The sequence below is a fragment of the Trichosurus vulpecula genome, chromosome 9, assembly GCF_011100635.1.
Source record: "Trichosurus vulpecula isolate mTriVul1 chromosome 9, mTriVul1.pri, whole genome shotgun sequence".
Taxonomy (NCBI): domain Eukaryota; kingdom Metazoa; phylum Chordata; class Mammalia; order Diprotodontia; family Phalangeridae; genus Trichosurus; species Trichosurus vulpecula.
In genome coordinates, this window is record NC_050581.1 from 190,041,354 (window position 1) to 190,063,791 (window position 22,438).

Genomic DNA, 22,438 nt, shown 5'->3' on the forward strand with positions numbered 1-22,438 from the left:
AACCTCACTGTGGGCTGTTGGGTAAAACGAAAGTGCTTTGAGAGGAAAAACATGTGTGTGCATGCATGTGCATATGTGTGCAGGTGTGCCTGTTCCTCTAGTGACTAACACATAGTTCTGCTTCATACATCAGTACCACAAGAATCTGTTTGTCCATGTGGAGACTTGGGTCAATAATCAAGCAAGTGTGCATTTATTAATCACCTGCTGCATGTCAGGGACTGTAGGGACATGTCAGGGACTATTTAGTACAGGGACTGTGCCATGGATGTTATCTACAGAAAGATAAGAATGAACCAACCCCCGCCCTCAGATGTGATTGCAGACAAATGTGGCTCCTTCAAGGTTTAACTCAGTCATCCCATGTTGTCAGTTCCCTTCTCTGGCCCTCAGTTTACTCATTTGTTAAATGCGAAGGTTCCCTAGATGACCGCAAGGGTCCCCACAGCACAGAGTTCTTTTAGTTTATGAGCTTCACCTTTTGGGGACCTGCTGTGGAAGTCTGCTTCAGGGAGAGCTGTGAGGCTGCCATGAGAACCAGGGAGGGATGCGCAGCAGCCTGGGAGGACTCAGGGAAGAAATGACCAACAGTCTGATTGCCTCCTAATCTCTCTTCAGAACTGGCTGACGGAGCTCGAGATCTTTGCCATCATCTTCTCAGCAGCCATCCATGATTACGAGCACACTGGAACCACTAACAACTTCCACATTCAGACTCGGTGAGGCAGGGGAAGGGAGCCTGGAGACGCTGGGGTACCTGTGTGTGGAGTGTGGAGTGAGAGTGTGGGGGGGAGGAGGAAGATAGAGGGGAGAGAGAGAGAGAGAGAGAGAGAGAGAGAGAGAGAGAGAGAGACAGACAGAGAGACAGAGAGAGAGAGACAGAGAGACAGAGATAGAGAGAGAGGGAGAGAGAGACAGAGACAGAGAGAGAGGAAACGAGAGATAGAGAGAGAGAGACAGAGAGAAGGGGGGAAGAGAGAGAGATAGAGAGAAGAGACAGAGAGACAGAGACAGAGAGACAGACAGAGAGACAGAGACAGAGAGACAGGACGAGACAGAGAGACAGATAGACAGAGACAGAGAGAGATAGGAGAGAGAGACAGGAGACAGAGAGAGAGAGAAGAGAGAGACAGATAGAGAGAGAGAGAGCAGAGAGAGAGGAGAGAGAGATAGAGAGACAGAGAGAGAGAGATAGAGATAGAGACAGAGAGATAGAGAAGAGAGAGAGGGAGAGGATAGCGGGAACCAGAGACAGAAAGGAGAGGAGAGAGAGAGACAGAGACAGAGACAGATACAGAGACAGAGAGAGACAGACAGAGAGAAGGAGAGAGAGACAGAGACAGAGAGGGAGAGAGAGAGAGACAGAGAGAGACAGAGAGACAGAGACAGAGAGGAGAGAGAGAGAGACACAGAGAGAGAGAGAGAGAGAGAGAGAGAGAGGGAGAGAGAGAGAGAGAGAGAGAGGAAGAGGACAAGGGAGTGATGTGGGCCTAGATCAGATATCTGTGTTCTGGACCCCCCTGGCAGTCTGGGGAAGCCTACGGACCCTTTCTCAGTATGTTTTTAAATTAGTAAAATAAAATATATAGGATTACAAAGGAAACCAATTATATTGAAATGCAGTCATTGAAATGTGTATGTCTATATGAATGTGAATGTGTATGATACGTAGGCAGGAAGACCTGGATTCAAATCCTGCCTTAGTCACTTAAGTTACCCTAAACTGTCTAGACGCAGTAGGTAAAGTGCCCATGTGACCTGGAATCCTGAGGATCTGATTTCGAATCCTGCCTCTGGCACTTGCTGGCTGTGCGACTCTGGGCAAGTTGTCCTGAAGATCAGATGAGGCGTCACGTGCACAGTTTTGCCCACCTCACCAGCCTACCAGAATGCTAGCTGTGGTTCTGATTATAATTAGTAATTATTAGACAAGCCACTAACCCTCTCTTCCCCTCAGTTCCCCCTTCCATAAATGAGATGACTCAGTGACTTTAAGGCCCCTTGCTGTGCTAAATCTCTAGTCCTATGAACTTTAAAGACGTCTCTTGTTTGGTTGTTTCAGACATGTCTGACTCTCTGTCCCCATTTGGAGTTTTCTTGGCAGAGATCCTGAAGTGGTTTGCTGTTTTATTCTGCAGCTCATTTTACAGATGAGGAAACTGAGGCAAACAGGGTTAAGTGACTTGCCCAGGGTCGCACAGTCAATAAGTGTCTGAGGCCAGATTTGAACTCAGGAGGATGAGTCTTCCGGACTCCAAGTCTGAAGCTTTATCCATTCTGCTGCCTAGCTGCCCAAAGATGTCTGTAGGTGGGCTCTTCATTGGTGCTTATCATTTTAAACTTCTCTAGTTAGCAGTAACACAAAAATACCATTGAAAACAGTGAAGAATTGGGTGCTGGTTTCAGATAGAATGTGACTGAAGAGAAGAAGAAATACAAAAAAAAAAAAGATGAAACGGGATCCTTTCTAGGAAGAGACTGAGAGGGAAATTCAAGACCAGGAGGAGTCTAGTGGCAGCAAATACCCACTCAGGGCCCTGGCGAGCCAAGCCTGGGGGCTTCCTGATAGTAAAACATACATCCTTGAAGGGCCCAGACCCAGCTCCTGGCCCCTTGAGGAGCCCAGACCCCACCCCCCAGCCCGGAATTGTGGAATAATAAGAGAAACCAAAGTGACTTTGATTGAGCTTAGGTTTTGCCAGCCCAGTAAAAGGGATGGATTTCTAAGGGTTTTCACTATGCTCGAGAAAACTCTTTAACTTTCTGCTTTGAATTCATCCATGTCCCTGAGTTGGCCTAGAGACACGAAAACTTAACACAAAATCACCCAAAGACCATAAAAATGATGGTAGTGTGAGCCCTGAAGGTCTGGGCTGGCTGGAGGAGGAGAAATCAAGTGATTTCAAATCCAGTTTGTAGCCCCAAGTTAGGGAGAGATGCACTAAATGTATTCAGGTTGAGGATGGCTGTAGAGATGCCTTATACCCCGAAGCTGAGATTTTCTTTGGCAAAATTTGTAATCCCAGGTCAATTTCCTTAGTATGTTTCCAGCCTTCCTCTTATCATCGGTGTACACATGTGGGGAATTCAAACCAATTTTAATATTACTCTAAGTAAAGTCTAGACAGAAAGGGAAATTTACTGCAAAAAAATCACATAATGCAAACCAAATGTAAATGGTATCAAAGTTACCCAGTGTTTTGTATTCTCTAATTGTGTTAGTCCATTTTGGAATCTCAGAGAACAGAAACACAACCACACCCTCCCTTTAAAAGGACTATGGGGGGGCAGCTAGGTGGCGCAACGAGTAGTGCACCGTCCCTAGAGTCAGGGGGACCTGAGTTCAAATGCGGCCTCAGACACTTGACACACTTACTAGCTGTGTGACCTTGGGTAAGTCACTTAACCCCAATTGCCCTGCCTTCCCCCCTGCAAAAACAAACAAACAAAAAAAAATAAAGGGACTACAGGGTTTCTTAAGAGCATCCAAAGCATGGAGAAAGACAGACTCACACAGAAAGGATACGAGGAATCAAGTCTGATCTTGGCTTTGTTCTGGAGAATGAGGCTGCTCACATCGTAACTAATAAGAATATAACACCTGCTATGTGCCAGACACTATGCTAAGCACCTTGCAGATGTCATTGAGCCTCATGACAACCCTAGTGGGCAATTGCTATCATAATCCTCATTTTACATGTCAGGAAACAGAGGCAAACAGGTGTTAAGTGACTCGCCCAAGGTTACACAGCTTGTTTAAGTGTCTGGGGCTGGATTTGAACTCAGGTCTTCCTGACTCCAGGCCCAACGCTTTATCCACTGCACTGGGCTGCGAGTAAGCAGTCCTTTCTTTCCATGTGATTTGTAGTGGCCAAGACAGGTAGTGCCTGGTATATCTCCACTCTGATGCTGTGTGACCATGGGCTAATCACTTAACCTCTCTGAGACTTGGGCAAGTCCCTAAGAATTATTTGTTATGTTATAGAGGGGTGGGTAGAGAGAGCTCCCATGGGGGAGAAGTCACAGCACCTTGACCATGTCACTTCCTTTGAACAGCAAATCTACAAATGGATCAGAGATAGAGAATTAGAAAGGACTTTCATGTCCATTGAGTTCAATGCCCTAACTTTACAATTAAGGGAAACTGAGGCCCAGAGAGGGGCCCAGGGCCACATAGTTAAATAAGTGTCAAAGGCAGGGCACAGAATGGCTCCAGGCCCAGGACTTTAACTACTCTGCCACCCAATCCAGGATGAAAAAAACTACAGGCACTCTTGGCTATGGTTAGCATGAAAAGAACAGGTCAAAATGCAGCCAGGGTCTGGTAGAATTTCCTTGGCTTCATAAACTGCCTTCATGGACTCATTAATCCTCATGGTTCTCTCTGTTCATGTGCTGTTCCCTCCCCCATGACTCCTAAGAAGGGGCCTGATCTAACAGGGTCTAACCAGCTTGCATCCCCATTCCATGTGACTCCTCCACTTTCAGGGTTAATATCAAAATCTGATAGCATATTTGGGGGAGGGCGTTTGGAGAATCTATACCTGCAATTTTAATTGTTTGGAAGATTCCTGGTGTGGAAATTTCTTTCACTGACACAGATAAACAGCAACAGTTGATCTGCAACTTATAGTGCTAACTGCCTCATCTGTGGTCACATAGCTGATAAATAGATGGCAGGGGAAAGTCTTGAATTCAGTTATTCTGAGCACGTAGCCCAGTCATTTATCTGCCATGCCAAGCTGCTTGTCTACATATATTTACATAAATATAAGTAAAGATTTTCAGAAGTTTTTAAGAGCTTACTGTTTAAGCAAACATAGCTGACTTTAGAGTAAGAAGATATGAGTGCAAATTCTAGCTTTGCTAATGACTAGCTTTGTGGCCTGAGCACCCCTGGGCCCTGTAAAATGCGGGGATTGAGTGAGATGACCCCAAGGCTCCTCTCTGCTTTACAATTAAGGGCCTATCATATGAGTGGCGTCACAAATTGGTAGCTGGGAGGGGCCTTCAAGGCCATCCAATCCAGTAGTTCTCAAACTTGTTCATCTCAGGACCACTTTACACTCTTAAAAATTGAGGATTCCCTCCAAAAGCTTCTGTTTATGTAGCTGTTTGTTGTTGTTCAGTCATTTCAGTCATGACTCTTTGTGACCCCATTTGAGATTTTCTTGGCAGAGATACTGGAGTGATTTGCCATTTCCTTCTCCAGCTCATTTTATAGATGAGAAAACTGAGGCAAACAGGGTTAAGTGACCTACCCAGGGTCACACAGCTAGTGAGTGTCTGAGGCTGGATTTGAACTCATGAAGATAGGTCTTCCTGATTCTAAGCCCTGTGTGCTCTCCATGGTGCCATCTGGCTGCCCTTATGGGGTTATAACTATATTTAATTTACCATATTAATTAGTGTGTTAGAAATTAAAATATCTTAGTATTATTATAAAAATTGTTTTGACCTCACAGACCACCTCAAAGGGTCTCAGGGGCCTTAAAGGGTCCCCAGATCACTTTGAAAACTGCAGATCTGGTGCACAACCCTAATTTTTGTGAGATGAAGAAACAGATTTATGCCAGTCACTTGCCCTTGGTAACTCAGAGAAGAGTTGTCAGTGTTGGGATTTGAACCCAGGGCCTCTGACTCAAACCCAGTATTCTTTTCCTCCTTCTATTCAGACCACATGGCCATCACAAACCCCACACCAACAGGCCTTGATCACTGACTATTGATCTTTGATTTCCACTTCTCTCTTTTTCTCCCTTGCCTTGGTGGTTGGGTTGGAAAGGCCCTCTGCATTGGGAAAAGTAATGATGAAGCAAGGAGAAATAAGATATTCACTCCAGCGTGGGAAAACTTTCCTGAAAAAAATCATGGGAATACATATTGAGCAAGAGACTTTAGAAGCCATCGAGTCCAGGGTGGCTGGTGGACCACAGGTTCCAGTGTGACCCGGAAACCTCACAATGCAAATGTGCTCTTGGACGTTGCTAGAATGTCCGGAATGACATTCCCTCTGATGATGTGAATCAACTGGTTCACATCTGGAGTCCTCGAGTATCATAGGGTCGTAGATTTAGAGTCAGAGAGGGCCCCAGGGGCCATGGGAGAAAACTGAAGCACAGAGAAGTTCAGTCCCTTGCTCAGGCCACCAAACTAGTAAGTATCTGAGGTAGAACTTGAACCCCAAACTTCCTGATTCCACATCCGGCGCCCCACCCATTAGGCTGTAGTACCTCTTAAAAGCCCTGGGGTTGAATACTTTGTTGCCTTTTTTGTCTCCAGCTCAGATCCGGCCATTCTGTACAATGACCGATCCGTACTAGAGAATCACCACATCAGTGCAGCCTATCGACTTCTGCAGGAAGACGAGGAAATGAATATTTTGTCCAACCTTTCGAAGGACGACTGGAGGTGAGAAGCAAAGAACCCCAAAGGGCTATCTTTGGGAGGAGGAATAATGAGACAGAGAAGATTACTGCTTTTGGAGAGATGCACTCTGCCTATTTAATTGTTTAATTCGTGTGTGTGTGTGCACGTGTGTGAGTGTGTGCATGTACGTGTGTGTGTGTGCATGTATGAGTATATGAGTGTGTGTGCCTCTGTGTGTGTGTGTGTGTGTGTGTGTGTGTCCTTAAGACAAATGCTTTACAAAAGGCCTGTGTTATTACATCACAATATACTATCTGGCTTGGTCACAAGCTTCTCTTTTGTCGTTTACCATTGTGATGAATCAGAAAATGGCATGAGAACCGTTTGAGGACAAACAATATAGTAATTTCTGGGTCCTCAGCATTTTGGCTTCCTGGGACAGATCCTCCATTGCCTTAGCCTAGTTACTGCTCTGATGCTGAGAAAACCTCCTCCCACTGCCCAATAATGCATGTATTCAGGGAGAGCTTGCCTGGAAAGCTTGTGTGTCATGTATAATATCTGAGACTCTTAATCTGAGGAAAAGCAAACACTTATTAAGCACCTACTGAGTACTGTGCTAAGCACTAATGCTACAAAGACAGAAAGGCAATGATACCTTACCTTAAGTTGCTTGCATTTTACTCAGGGGCCACCCCATGTACCCTGGGTAACAAATCCAGGGTAATTTGGAGAGAGAGAGCGTATTTATAAGAAATGGGATTAATAAAGTCTTCCTATAGGAAGTGAGGCCTGGACTGAACTTGGAGGGGAACAAAGGCTATAAGAGGCAGAGGTGAGGAGGTAGTACATTCCAGGAATGGAGGTGGGAGATGGCGTGCTGAGTGTGGGCAACAGCAGCCAGCCCAGTGTGGTCGAGATTGGGAGTGTGGGAAGGGCAGTCCTGAGAAGTAAGTGTGGAGAGCGGGGCTGGAGCCAGGCTATGGAGGGTCAGGTATTTATAATCTATCTTACAGGCAATAGGGAGCCATGGAAGATTTTTTCTTTTAAAATCAGGGGAGTGACACGGTCAAGCCTCTGCTTTAGCTGGATTACTTTGGCAGAGGGCTGAGACCAGAAGAAGGGAGATCAATTAGGAGGCTGCTGTAAGAGTCCCCAGGTCCTGAAGCAGGGTGCTGGCTGGGTTGAGAGAAGGCAGTTTACTTATCTTATACATTCAATCACATTCACCTTGGGAACATCCATCTTTGCAACCCTCCCACGCCCAACACCTTTGAAGGTTCCCTCCCTCCTGTGACTGGATCTCTAAAAATGATGTGTTTTAATTGGATGCTTCCATTTCCTCTTTTCTTCGTATCCTGCCCTTGATTTCATCGAAGTCATTGTCCAGCTATAAGAAGTATATTTAATTCCCTTTTCTCCCCGTGATTAGATGCTTCTGGGCAAAGTCCTCTAAGAAATCTGACTCATGTAAACAAATCTGTCTAGAGTTGTCTTCAGGGGAAGCAGTGGCACCAGATGCTGACGTCCGTAGGTGCATTTTACTCTGGTGGATGCTTTTAGTGTGGCTTGACTTGACCATCTGGGTTAGTTTCCCTCCTCGCCTGCACTTCTCATTCTTGGATCGTTCCTTCAAGGCCCAGGTCAGGTGCTGCCTCCTACAGGAAGCCTTCCTTGTTCTCCTTTCTTATTGGTGCTCTTTCCCCCTGCCCCAGGCCCCAAATATTCCTGTATATACTGATCTGTTTACAAGCTATGCCCTCCCAGGAGAATGGAGGCACCTCAAGGTATTGCCGTGTTTCCTTGGGTCTTTCCATCTATAGTTTCTATATTAAAGACGTCTTCGTTGTATTGGAGTGTATTTGGCCTGCATGAGAATCTGTGCCTTATTCAGCCTCAAAGCCAGGAAGACCAAAGTCCAGCTGCTGCCTCTGAGACCTGACTGGGTGACCCTGGGCAAGGGCTCTGGGCTGCTGGTCACCAAGACACCCCAAGTTTACTTTTATTTAGGACCATATCTTTTCTATTGAGAGGTGAAGTGGTGGGGTGGGGAGTTGAACTCAGAGTCAGGAAGACCTGAGTTCAAGTGCTGCCTTTCACACATACTTGCTGTGTGATAGAAAGCAAGATATCCTGTAGGAACTGCCATGTGTGCTGGGCATGGATGGGGAGCTCAGACTGGAAGAGGTCAAGGTGAGGAGGCAGAACTCCACCTGTGGTGAGCCTAGCCTTAGATAAAAGCATGGAGGTGGGAGGTGGCATCAGCAAGCTGGCCAGTTGGGTTAGAATAGAAGACTGTGGCCAGTGTCAACATCTCAGGCACTTCTGTCCTGCCCCTGCCTTGCTCTCCTTCTCCAACCATCTACTCTGTTGGAAACTTGAGTTCAGCTTCTCCTTCTCCAGCTCTGCTAGGTGAGCCTTGTGCCTTATCTAGCTAGGAACCAACTGCTTCTGCACAGTCTCCCCACCATGCCCCTTATCCAGCACACATTTATGTGTTTGTCTTCTCCTATTACAATGTGAGTTAGGCAGCTCCGTGGCACAGTGGATAGAGTGCCAGGCCTGGAGTCAGGAAGACTCGTCTTTGTAAGTTCAAATCTGGCCTCAGAAACATACTAATTGTGTGATCCTGGGCAAGTCACTTCACCCTGGTTACCTCAGTTTCCTTATATGTAAAATGAGCTGATGAAGGAAGTAGCAAACTTCCTTCAGTCTCCTCCAATATCTTTGCCAAGAAAATCCCAAATGGGGTCATGAAGAATTGGACATGACTAAAAATGACTGAACAACCTTAGAATGTGTGAACTCCTTGAAGGCAAGGACTGTCTGGATTACTTTCTTATGTATCTCCAGAGTTTTAGCACACTGCCTGGACTAATGCAAATGCTTCATAAATGCTTTATTTATCTATCTATGCAACTCTCTAAGACAACAAGTTGCTAAGAAGGTGCTAATCTTCATTGGTTGAGAGTGTCCTTACTTCCTCGATCTCTAAACCAATGGAATTCCAAGTCATTGAAAAGTGCTAATTTCCTGGAGGCATCTGGGAGATGTGAAACTTCATTAAATCAGTGTTTACCAAATGGGTCATGGGACCATAGTGTAAGACTAGATGGAACCTTCAAGGTTGTCTAGACCAACCTTCTTCATTTTATGTATTGGGAATCTGAGGCCTACAGTGGTTTCAGTGAGCTGTCCAAGGTTGCAAGAAGCATGGCTTTGATTGAAACCCAGGTCTTCAGACCTCAATTCCAGAGTGTTTCCATTACCCCACACTGCCTCCTTCTTCAAACAAGTAGCCTTTTCTGTCTGTAGCTGAAAGGTCTGATGGAAGAACCCATCTGAGCTGAAAAAAGCTTGTTTTGTGTTTACTGCTCTGCAGATGGTTGGGTGGGTGATGGACGTTGGGTTGTTTGGATACTGGACATCTTTAGCTGCTATGTGATCATGTGAGGAGTAGCAAGACTTTCTTATGGCTGGCTCTTAACTTTATCTCACAACATATTTCTGTGTGCTCTCTATGGGTCCTGCTCATGGGCTATGTTCATTTGTTTCAGGCCACCCACTGACTGTGTCTACTTAACATTAAGACAACTGGGAAATTAAAGGAGAAGCAGACATGTTGAAAACCAAAAAAACTTATTGAATTAATAAACAAAATGAAAAGCTGGTTCTTTGAAAAGACTAACAAAATCAATAAGCCTTTAGCTGGCCTGATTAAAACGAGCAAGGGAAATCAAATAAAGAAGAGAAGAAACAAAACAATTTATCTGAAATAACCATGTAAAATTATATGCCGACAAATGGGAGAATGTAAAAGAAAAAGGATTATCTATCTATTATCTATCTATCTATCTATCTATCTATCTATCTATCTATCTATCATCTATCCATCCATCCATCTCTCTCTCTGTCTCTCTGTCTCTCTGTCTCTCTCTCTCTCTCTCCCTCCCTAGCTATCTAAGCATACAGAGTCAAATGAATAGAACAGGAAATAGAGATTTTAAATAATACATTTCAGCTATGAAGGAATTACCAAGGGGGGGGGGGCGGAGAGATACCTGTACCAAATGGATTTATAGGTGAATTTTTTAAAATGTTTAAAGTCTATCTATAATATATATATATATATACTATACAAACTATTCTTGAAAATGGAGCAAGAAAATAATCTGCACACCTCCTTTTTAGAGACCAATATAATCCTAATACTTAAACCAGGGAAGAATAAGGGAAGAAGACTAAAAACAGATATCATCATTGAGTATCAATTTAAAAATTACAACTATGTATATATGTTTTTAAAACCCACTATGATCTAGATACATTTATACCAGAGTTGCAAGGATTGTCTAATATCAGAGATAAAATAATCATTAATAATATTAAAACCCCGAATACATCCAATTGCATGTTTATATCACTTAATTCAGAAAAAGCTTTTGACAAAGTACAATACTCGATTATGGCAAAAACAATCTGCTAAGTGTAGCTTTGGAATAGATTGGCCACTTAAGAAAATATTCTGAAAAGTATATTTCTAAAACACCAAGCTAGTATTATTTGCAATAATAATATGTAGTTATCTGCAACACTAGAAGCTTCCCTAAGACATATAGGAGTGGAGAAAAGATGATTTCCTTGCCCTGAAGTTATTTGACAGCTTCGAAAATGCTAGACATCATGGGAAGAGAAGAGAAACAGATTTAAATGATAAACATAGGTAAATAAGAGAAAAAACTCTCCTTATTTTCCGATGGCGTAGTAATTTACTTAGAAAATCTCAGAGAATAATCAAAATGATACTACTAAAAGCATCATTAAAGTAACAATACACAAACTCTGCACATCGATAGCATTTCTACATAGTGAAAACAAAACCCAGGAGGAAACGCTGAAAAAGGGAGCACCATTAAAAGTAACTGGAAAATGCATAAAATTCTGGGGAAGTGTCTATGAAAGCACACTCAAGACTTGGAAAGATCTGATTAAAAACACTTCTGAGGAAATAAAAGATGACTTAATAATTGGAGGGCATTCTGTGCTCATAGTTGGGCCTTGCCAATATAATAAAAATAATAATGCTGCCTAAATTAATTGATTGATTTAGTACTGTGCCAATCAACATACCAAGAAAATGTATAGAATGTTCAAGGAAGACTAGCGTGTTTGGTGTGAAGACTTGGCAAGCCATTTTCAGGGTTGCTTATCCACTTCTTGCCAATCCTCCTTCTTCCTTTTACTCTCTTGGCTGGACCTTGACCATCCCACCATGCCTACTGCTGTGGGAGGGATCTCAGAGTCCCTACTCTACTCCAACCCTCAGTTCCACTTCCTTCCTCCTTCCTGCCAGGGATAGGACACCTCCATCATCTTCCCACTTTGATAAGTGGACATAACTACTTATATCACTTGGATGGACATGGAAGACCACCAGGCTTAACCATCTGTCTTGGTACTACACCCTCCAGACTCCCTATCCCCAGGTATTGCCATCTGATCTGCCAAAGCACCTTGAGAACCCTATCATCTATCCTGTAGCTACACCCTTCAGACCACCTGCCCCTTCCATCCTCTCTGAAGTTTGAGCTTCCTCAGGGTGTTGTCTGTTCTAAGTAGAATGCAAGCTCATTAAGATCAGGAAGTATCCTACTCTGCCATTTGTATCCCCAGTACTTAACATGATGATTGGTACATAGTCAGTCTTTAATAAATGATGTGTTTATTGATTTCATTCATTTAATAATCCAATCAATGTGCAATAAAAATGAGAACAGAAATTACTTGGGGGAAGAAATCTTTATTTGATGAAAATTTCTGGGAAATTTCTGGGAAAACAGGAGGATTTTCTGGTAGAAATTAGGTTTAGATCAACATCTTATACTATGTATCAAAACGACTCAAAGTAGATGTGTGACATAAATAAAAAAGGACATCCTTTAATATCTCCATTCTCCCCCCTCCCACAAATAGAAGTTACATATATAGAGTTCCCCACTTGGAGATTACTGGGGCATCCTAAATCCTGGACACACAGGCAAAAATGCATATTTTCAAGAAATGAAATGAATGAAATTTTCAACATTTTATTTAATTGGAATATTAACAAATAACATCTTCAATATGATTTCTATCGTTTGTGATGCAAAGGTTGAGGGGCTTTGCAAGAATGTGAACTCGACGCAATAACTCTACATTGCCGGCAATTTTAGCACATTCACTCTTTATGCATCCAATCAAGTGTGTTGTATCTGTGATTTTCATTGAGTACACATTCTCCTTTAGCATACCTCCGAAAAAGAAGTCAAGGGGGCTAAGGTCTGGTGAAACGATTAATAAGATGTTAATGAGATTTCCTATGTGTCCAAACTTTAGGGACATATATATATATATGTATATATATATATATATATACACCTTTATATATATATATAAAATCTGACTGTAATTCTGTTTTGTAATCATATATATTATACTATATATATAATATACATAGAATTACAAAATATATAAAACAAAATAGAATTACAATCAGGTAATTTTCTGAGCAATGGCCAAGGGACAGTTCTTAACCAAAGATGAGATAGAAGCAACTACAAAAGATAGACTAGATAATTTCTATTACATAGAATTTAGTTGATAAGAATATTCTTTATGCTTTTCTCAGGTTGTTTGGAGGGTCTTTTTCTCTGTCCATTTATCTTCTGTCTAATCTTCCTTTCACCCTGACTCTGGCATCCTTACTAAATAATTCATCCCTTCATCATGATCATTCCTTCCACCAAGATACGCTTGAATGACTATAGAAGGATTAGATATGTCAGAAATAATTAGATGGCATTGTTCAGAATGGGGGGGAAATTCTTATTTTCTCCTTTCCCTCTCCTTCCCTCTTTCTATATGGCACCTCCACTTCAGGGAATTCCGGACCTTGGTGATTGAGATGGTGATGGCCACAGATATGTCCTGTCATTTCCAACAAATCAAGGCCATGAAGACTGCATTGCAACAACCAGAAGCGTGAGTCACTTTATTAACCCATGAGCTACTGTGGGAGATAAGCTAGAGAATGTACTTGGCTCTGACATTGCACTTCCAAAGCCTGGCTCCCTTTGAAGGAACTTCCTTGAGTCTGTAGGAAGGCAATTCTGTGCAGATAAATTAGCATTGTGGTGGTACAGACCTGAACTGGCTATTTTTAAAAAGCAGATTATCAGTAAGTGCTACATAAGGAAGGAGTTTCCTTAAAAAGAGAAGTTTCAATTCAGTGCTAGGCAAAACTGTCATGATTTCAAGGGTTTGCCCGGTCCAACAAGGCAGAAGTACCATGTATTGGGAGGCTAGTGACTATTGATTTCCCTTTGCCTTTGGAATAACCAAATCAGCACACAAAAGATGCAAGAAAAAGATGTACCTCAGAAGTTGATCTTTCAGGGATGTTCTGTATATTAGATCCACCAGGGCATTGTGGATCTCATTCATGGGTTGGGGCCATTTTCTTGACTTGGCTGAAGTAGGGTGTGGGCATGTGTGTATTTTTTTGAGTGTTTTAAAAATGATGGAGGCAGCTTGCCATGAAGTGGTTGGTTCTTTTGGGTTTGCAGAATTGACAAGCCGAAAGCCTTATCTTTGATGCTTCACACAGCTGATATCAGCCACCCAGCTAAAGCCTGGGATCTCCATCATCGCTGGACCATGTCACTGCTGGAAGAATTCTTTAGACAGGTAACTGGGACAATCACAAGGTCACACCATTGGCTTCGCTTGTTGGGACCCATGCAGCAGGGAATTTTTAATTCAGGGAATTTCCCTGAATTCAAGATTACTCCCCTTTCTGTAACCAACATTTTCCAACTTGGCATACATATGACCTGCTGAGGATATACCTAATGGATTAGAGCTGGGGAAAAGAACAAGAACATTTCTTGGGAGAAGATAAAAAAATTTCACAGCCTCTTAGGCTTCCTTCTTCTGGAGTTTGTGAACCTCAACCCCTCTGATTCCTGCATTGTTGAAATATTTAGAAAATCTTTTTTTGTTGTTGTCAAAAGCTTTGTCACATGACTACCTTTAGTCCAACTATCATCCTAACATCTTCAATTGCTTTAATTTCTTAAAATTAGGCTCATTGCTTTAGAGCTGGAAGCTGACCTCAGAGGTCATCTAGCATACGCACCTCATTTTACAGATGTGGAAACTGAGTTCCAGAGAGGTTAGGTGATCTGTCCAAGGTAATACAAATAGTAAGGGTTAAAATAACAAACCAAAAGTTCCAAATGAGAGCACAGCTTAGACTCTGACACTTGTTTACCATCTCCTACAAAGGATTCTAAACGTGAGAATAACACGACACACAAGCTTGGCAATATGACTTCTAGAATCGTGACCCAAACTCTTTATTCTGAGTCAGAAGGCCTGTGTTTGAGTCCTGGGTCTGCCGTATCTTCAGTATGTGCCGTTTGTCATTGGACAAGTTATTCAGTGTCTCTAGACATCAGTCACTTTCCCTTTGAGTGTGGGGCAGTGAAGTCAGAGGAACTGAGTTCAAATCCCTACTCAAGCTTTAACTTGCTGTGTCTTCATCTAAAAATGAGACTAGATAATCTTTAAAGTCCCTTCTTGCTCCCAATCTATGACTTAGGTCACCTGCCTCACAGGGTTATTGTAGGATCAATGAAATATTGCAGATAATGTGTAGGAAGATTGCTCCTGGCATGAAAGGTACACTGATGGGGACCTCTTCCATTTCTGGATTGCTGCCTCCACTGTTGGAACTAGGGAATAGCAGTATCAGGGACCCCTAAGGCACCTCAGTTCTTTCTAGTCTTAGTCTGCAATTTGGAAATTCCCATTCCTGATCTGGATCTGTGATTTCCTTGAGGTAGTGACTTTCCTCCCATGCCGATTTGTCCTGCCAATGCCAACCACACCTTCTCTGCCACTTAAAATCTTAGGGAGTTGCTTGCGGGGAGTGGGGCTGACAGTGAAGTGATTTGCCTGCAGGGTGGGGAACCTGCAGCCTCAAGGCCACCCGTGACCTCCTAGGTCCTTGGATGCTGCCTTTTGACTGAGTCTTGCACGGGTGCAAGGGAGAGTCTCTCCTCATACCCTAAGCTGTGTGAGTCATTTTAATTTTCTTATACTTTCTATTTTGAAGTAGACACAATCTTATTGTAAAACATACCCATTTTGTGCATAAAGACCCTGAGGCTCATTGACGTTGGAGTAGAGGTAGCATAACGCAGCGTGGAAAGGATGCTGGGTTTAAAGTCAGAGGGCCTGGATTCAAATCTAGACTGCACCACTTCCCATGACCTTAATCAAATCATTTCATCTCTCAGGTCTCAGTTTCCTCATTTGTTAAATGAGGGGGTTGAGCCAGATGGGTTCTAAGGTTTCTTTTACCACTAAATCTGTGATCCCAGCTAGCATGCGCCATAGTCTTCCTGACTCCAAGGCTGGCCTTCTATTGGCTATGCCTGGATTCCCTCCAGTTTAAAAAGAGCTGCATCATATCTAATCTTGATTTTTTAAATTGAATTTGGTACCAGCTGGGGGAGCTGACTCCATTTCCTTAGTAGTCATTATTTAGTACATTATTTTTATTGGCAGCATTTTAAACGAGATTCTGCTTTCCACAATAAATGATCAGTATACTATAGGTATAAAATCACTTGACATCCCAACTGTAAGTTTAAAGTTAGAAGAAAAAATAAGAGCCCAAATGTTATTGGGGTCATCGAACCTTTTAAAAGTGATTTCTAAATCTTGGGTTCTGCATTGAAATTAAGGAATGTACTTAGCTCCTATGAAAAAGTCCTTCCGTGTTTGGGAGAGTATCTCATATCTTCTCATTTTAATAATTACATTTTCCAAGCTCCGTGCCAACACCTCAGGGGGATTTTGGAAATGTTGGCTTGCAAAGGTCCATAACAGTAGAAGGGCCAGGATTTGAGAATACCTCAAAGACTAAGCTGCCTCAATTGCTGCACTGTTGGCCCCTCCCCCACATGACAAAGAAAATGGAGATAATGGAATGTTGACATTTAGAAGCTTACTGACAACCCTTGGAATCCTTCAGCAGAGGGATGTCGATGAACCTGATACCTAGAGAACCAAAAGGTGAAGTTAAGCTAGTATGCTTGGAGATGTCCTGCTTCCTCCACCTACCCCAGCATGACATGGGAGTTCCTTCCCAGCCTGCTCGGCTTTGCTATCTCTCTGCCAGCTCTAGATGCACCCCTCCCAGCAGTGGCTTCAGAGTCTCTGGGGTCCATGTTACTCTATCATGCCCTCATAACTGGCAGATGACTCCCCTGTCACTTGCCCAAGTCACAAAAATGACTAGTTATCGCTCTGGGTGAAGCACCTCTTTGAACAGTCAGGGGAACATTGGAAACCTGTCTCTAGGCAAGCATCATATTGTAGTGAAGCAAATAAGCATCATATTTTTATTGGGTACAGATCAGCACCAGGGGTAGTGAAACATAATAGATGGTGGGTTACCCTGGGAGTCAGGCAAGCTTGGGTCAGGCCCTGCCTCTGACACTCTGTGTGACCCTGGGCAAGTCATTTATATTGTCTGACCATGCAGGTTGGACCATCTCACCCTGCCCTGCCTCTACTCAATAAACTTCAGTGGCTCCCTATTAGCTCCTAAATTAAACGTAAATGCTTTGATTTTCAAAGCCCTTCATACCCTGCCTCTCTCCACAAACCCCTTTCCAGTCTTCTGACACTGTACCCCTGTTGCAACAATTTGGCTAGCAGCTGCTATGGGGGTAAAAGACAAACGCAAGCCCAACAACAAGAATGCTGCCAGCACAGGTCTTTTGATCTGCTTTATTAAGGAAAGCAACATTAAGGGGTTGACAAGCTTATTTCAATCCAACATACAAATATCATTCACTTAGTTCAGGGGAAAAAGCCAGCACCCTGAACTTCAGAGCAAATACAAACAAATTACAAACATCAGCAGACAGACCTTGTCTGATTCAAATCTCAATGCATAGTTACCAGGGTTTAACCAAGTCCCAACATCCGGGTTTACAAGCTGGGGGTGCTCTTAACAGCTGCCCAGAGTCTCTTCCAGTCACATGCCACTCTTCCAGTGAGTGAGAGCCCCCAGCAAATAGCTCTGTTCTCTCTTTTTATACAGTCTTTAGCCGTCATCAAATGTCATCTGAGCGACCAGAACCTAGGCTCCTACTATTGGCTCTGGTCTTAGCAACACTCCTTAGGGCCCTGGAGGCTTCATGCCCACATAGGCACCTAGTAGATAGGGGTTTGGGCCTGGGGCTTTGCATCAAGTAAGACTCAATCAAAGACACTTAATTAATTTATCATTCTAAAACAGTAAAAAGTCCCAACTTAATTGATATTACAACCCCCTCCCCCAACATATTCTGGGATCCAGTGGCACTGACCGCCTTGATGTTCCTTGCATAACAGGCTCTGTTTTCTGCCTCCAGGCACTTCTACTGGCCTTCTCTTGTCTCTGGAGTTCTGTCCCTCTTCCTCTCCTCGTCTTGTCCTTCCAGATCCAGATAAAATCTGACTTTCTATGGGAAGCTTTCCCCAATGCCTCTTGTGCTTCCCTCTGTCAACTAGCCACAATCTACCTTGTGTGCATCTTCTTTGTGCATCTCTGTTGGCATGTTGTCTGCCCTTTAGACTGGGAGCTCCTTTGGCCTTTCTTTATATGCCCAGGGCTTAGCACGGTGCCTGGCACATAGTTGGTGGGTCAGCTCACTGATTGGCAGTGCCTCAGGCAACTCATTAAGACTTAAAGGTCGCAGGTATATTCCCCATCTGCCTAGGGTTACTAAGCCAGTATGTCAGTGGTAGTGGTGCAATTTGGCTCTTGGGTGTTCCAACTCCCAGGGCAGCCAAGTATACTTTATTCTTCACTCTCACATGATTGATATCAAATAAAAATAAAACATTTCTGTTTACAGAAATGGAAGATTCTATAGGCTAACCACAACACCAACAAAAAGAAATTAAAAAGAAAAAGGTTTGACTTGAGGTGTCCAGATAGGCATCTACACAGCCCCTGTTTATTTAACAATGGCTCATTTGCCTACCTTGTAATTCTAGCTCAGACATAGTCTGACAACCAGCCATTTCAAATAGGCACCGAATGTCACAACTTCCTGGGAGTTTAGGGATCATCTAATTCATTGCCTCCTTTTTTTTTTTCAAAGAAGGGGAATGACTCAATCAAGAATACAGCTGGGCTGCTAGTCCAGTGCATTAGAATCCACATCTGGGGCTCTTTCTGCCTCTCACCACCCCCCCACCCAGGGCCATCCAAGCAGCCATCTACATAGCGTGCTTGGAAACTGGAGACAGGGCAGGAAGTGTTGTATGGCCACGATCACAAACACAATATAAACAGCACCCTGAAGGAAGCCCAGCCTCCTGCTCCCATTCCTGCAGCTCTCAAATGCACTTACATCCCATTGTGCCGTTAGGCTTGAACTTCCACATGGACCAAGCCCTTTTCCTGCATTTTAGTGGAAGTGACGCAGAAATTCATGCTTTTACTTTGTGGCCTTTTATTCTCCTGTGGAACAAGATGTAAGGACTGTGTAGTTTGGGGAGGAGGCCATCGTTTCTGGCTCTAATTATTATTCACTGACGTCTGGTACATTCTCCAGAAAATCCCAATTGGAATGAGGCTGATAATAAGTAGGGACCAGGAGAATGAATGGGTGTGACAACAAAGGCCCCTGTTCTCAGACTGTGCAGGCAGAGGAAAACAGCTCAGTAGTGTCGAGCCTTTAAAAGTCATAAAAAGAGACAAACAGCCCCATGGGGGGCTCTATTCAAAATAAACTGTCAAAAACATAAACAGAGTTCCATCACCACCAGGAAGGATGGTCTTATTTTTTGGCCTACTTTCTCCTTGATTTAACTGTTGGCTATTTCTTTCGGGTCCTTTTTGGCTTTAATTATACCTAGCTTTATTTCAGATTTTTACAGAATTTGCTTTATGCAAATGATCACATGAGAGGGTCTTTATGAATGAGATCTAATGGATGCCTATGAAGTGTCCTAGATTCTAGTGGCTCTGGAACCACTCACATACTTGTTAGCTCTGAATTGCTTTCCAAGGTCGGAGTTCCCTAGTGTTTCCTGCCCTTCCCCCAGCTCCCCCCAACTCCCCCAGGGTCTTCTTTTTCCCCGCTTGGAGATTACTGGGGCATACAGAGATTGCATCTGTCAGGGCTCTTCCCTCATTGTCCCCAGAGTGCTGGCATTGCTCCTTTGGGAGGACCCTGGGACTAATGTACTCTCCAGCTCATCAGGGAGCTGCCCTGTCCCCTCAGGCTGTTTGATTTCTCTTGCACTTATTTATACTCATTAAAATGATGTTCACTTCAGGCACGTTTGGCCCTCAGTGGTGCCCCACCGAGACTTCCCCACAGAATTCCTTAGATCCGTGTTGGAACATCCCTTAGAGTTCAGGTGATCCCGACCCACCCTCACCCACAAGGTGCTCTGCTTTGAGCCACTCTCAGCTGTTTGACCCAGCTATTTTACTCTCTTATCACTTGCATTCATGGCAGGCTTGCACTAAATCACTCACTATTATGATTCTCTTTCTCTCCCTCAATCTCACACTACTATCCTTAATTTTTTTTGTTATATACTTAATAATAGCCAGCAAAGGTTTTGCAAATATTATTTCATTTGGTCCCCACAACAACCCTGGTACGTAGGTGCTATTATCTCCCCATTTTACAGATGAAGAAACAGTTAGGCAGAGGTTAATTGACTTGTCCCAGGTAGTAAGTATCTGAGATTGGATTTGAACTCAAGTGTTCCTGACTCCAGGCCCAGTACTCTGCCCTGCCTACCTGCCTTAATAATTTTCAACATGCGCAAACATTTCAATGTATAAAGAACAAGTATGGATACATGCACACTTTTTGTTTCTCTTCTGTTTTTATCATATCTAACTCTCACTATTGGTGCCTATTCTCTATCTCTCCTAGGAGATGGTGAGATCCCTCCCAGGGAAGGGACTGTGGCTCATTCCTCATTGCTCCTTAAGCCCTTTCTTTCTTAGCCTTCTGAGCTTGCAGAGGGAGATTGTCCACTGCTGGGACTTAAAGGGGGCTTTGCAGAAGAATTCAGCAAGCTAGTCATGACTAAAAGCAACAGGCAAAGGGGGGCCACAGGCTAATAACCAGAGACCCTCCAAGAGGCCTTTCTCAGTTTCTTCCTGCTGCTTGGACCTTCCCTCTGAGATGGCATTTACATTGTGGGTAGTTAGCTCTTTGCATGTTGGCTCTCCCATTAGAATGCCAGCTTTTTGAAGGCAGGGGGGAATCTTTCTGCCTGTCTTTGTATCACCAGGTCTTAGCACAGTGCCTGGCACATAGTGATCACTTCCTAATTGCTTGTTGACTGATTGACTGATGCTGGGAGCCCAGAATGGGAGGTGAGGGTAACATGAGGAGGATATTAGGTTAGCACCTGACCCCCAAATAGGGGGACAGCTGACATCCAAAACAAGGGCACTCCTCAGCCTATGGCAGTAGGTGAAATTTCCTAAAAGGGCCAGGGAAAATTTCATGTGATGGACTAGGGTTCTGGCATGACCTGAGAGAAGATGATGAGAACTCAACATTTCAGTCTCAGGGTAATGCACCCTTGCCCACAGGGCCATGAGGTGCTTCGGAGCTGTCCAAGGTAGACAGTTCCCTGAAGAATTCTTAGCTAATCTGTGGCTTATATCAGGGGCACAATCACTGTAAGATAAATGAGGCTCTTGTGTTCTAACAACATCCCTGTCCATGGATGGCATGTTTAAGCCATGAGGGGTCCTGGCCTCTTGATTCTTTTTATCTACATTAGCAGGAAATGGAAAATCCTATTACATTTTATAACTGAAATAATGAAGGCCAAGTCCAATGTCCCCATGTGGTAGCTGCTGAGATATCAGTGGTTGGCCAGGTTTACCTTCTCTTAACCTACTGTGCCCTTCCTTTCTCCCCAGGGTGACAGGGAAGCTGAGCTCGGCCTTCCTTTCTCACCTCTGTGTGACCGCAAGTCGACCATGGTGGCTCAGTCTCAAGTAGGTGGGTATCATCCACCCTGTCACTTGAAATCCATACCCCACCAGCACCCACAAGTGACCCTTTTCTCTCAAGGTCGATTTACAGAAAAGGGAAAATGTGGACAAAGAAGGAAAATGTTGCTTTGCCATGGCTAGGGTGTGAGTTGACTCTGGGGTTCCTGAACTTTGTTACACACGCATGTATGTGTGTATAATAACTGCATTTCACTATAATGTTTCCTTTTTTATCCTATGTATTTTATTTTATTTTATGTGTTTATTTGTATATTCCGAGGAGGAGTTTGTAGTCTTTACCAAAAGGGTGCATGATACAAAATAGTTAAAGATCTCTGAACTAAACTTTTAGCAAAAATTTTGATGAAATATCTCATGCTATTTCTGTCAGGATTATGGGGAGTTATGGTTTAGATAGTAGTACAATAATATGGAGTTGGGACTGGTTGGATGGCAAAGAATAGTTCCTAACTGATGTCAACATAGCAAGGAGCTCCAATAGAGTTGCCCTAGGGATCTGTGTGCCTTGTCGTCTGCTGTTTAACCTCTTTGTCTGGATACTGATAGCACACTCATCAAGTTTGTAGATCATGCAAAGTTGGGTGGGAAAGCTAGCACACTGGATGACAGACACTTGACAAACTAGAAGAATGAGAAAAAAAATCTAATATGATAAAATCCAATAGGGTTAAATGTAAAATGTAATGATTTTATCACAATATAATGATTTTAATGATGTAATGATTTTTGCACTTGGGTGCAAAATAATCAAAATCACAGTCTTCAATTAGTCAAAATTATTGGTGACCCAAAGGACAATTAAGAGATAATTGCTGAGAATAGTAAGCTGCAGTATATTAACCCTGATGACTCACATCTAAGAAATAACATGAAATATATCTAAGAAGTGTAAGATTGGAAAATGCCGATCATGTGGCAAGGGTACTGATGTTTTATACTTTTGCCTTCTGCACATGAAAAGAC

General features: G+C 43.3%; 1 protein-coding gene across 3 annotated transcripts in view; it reads left to right on the top strand.

Annotated features, from left to right (window-relative positions):
* Positions 1-22,438, top strand: part of PDE1C (phosphodiesterase 1C) — a 289,616-nt gene that overhangs the window by 209,120 nt on the left and 58,058 nt on the right. For all 3 annotated transcript variants that reach the window (XM_036738403.1, XM_036738404.1, XM_036738402.1), the window contains 5 exons: positions 619-719; positions 6,283-6,411; positions 13,288-13,389; positions 13,974-14,094; positions 21,380-21,461. In XM_036738403.1, the coding sequence (XP_036594298.1) occupies positions 619-719; positions 6,283-6,411; positions 13,288-13,389; positions 13,974-14,094; positions 21,380-21,461 (535 nt within the window). The remainder of the gene's footprint in view (positions 1-618; positions 720-6,282; positions 6,412-13,287; positions 13,390-13,973; positions 14,095-21,379; positions 21,462-22,438) is intronic.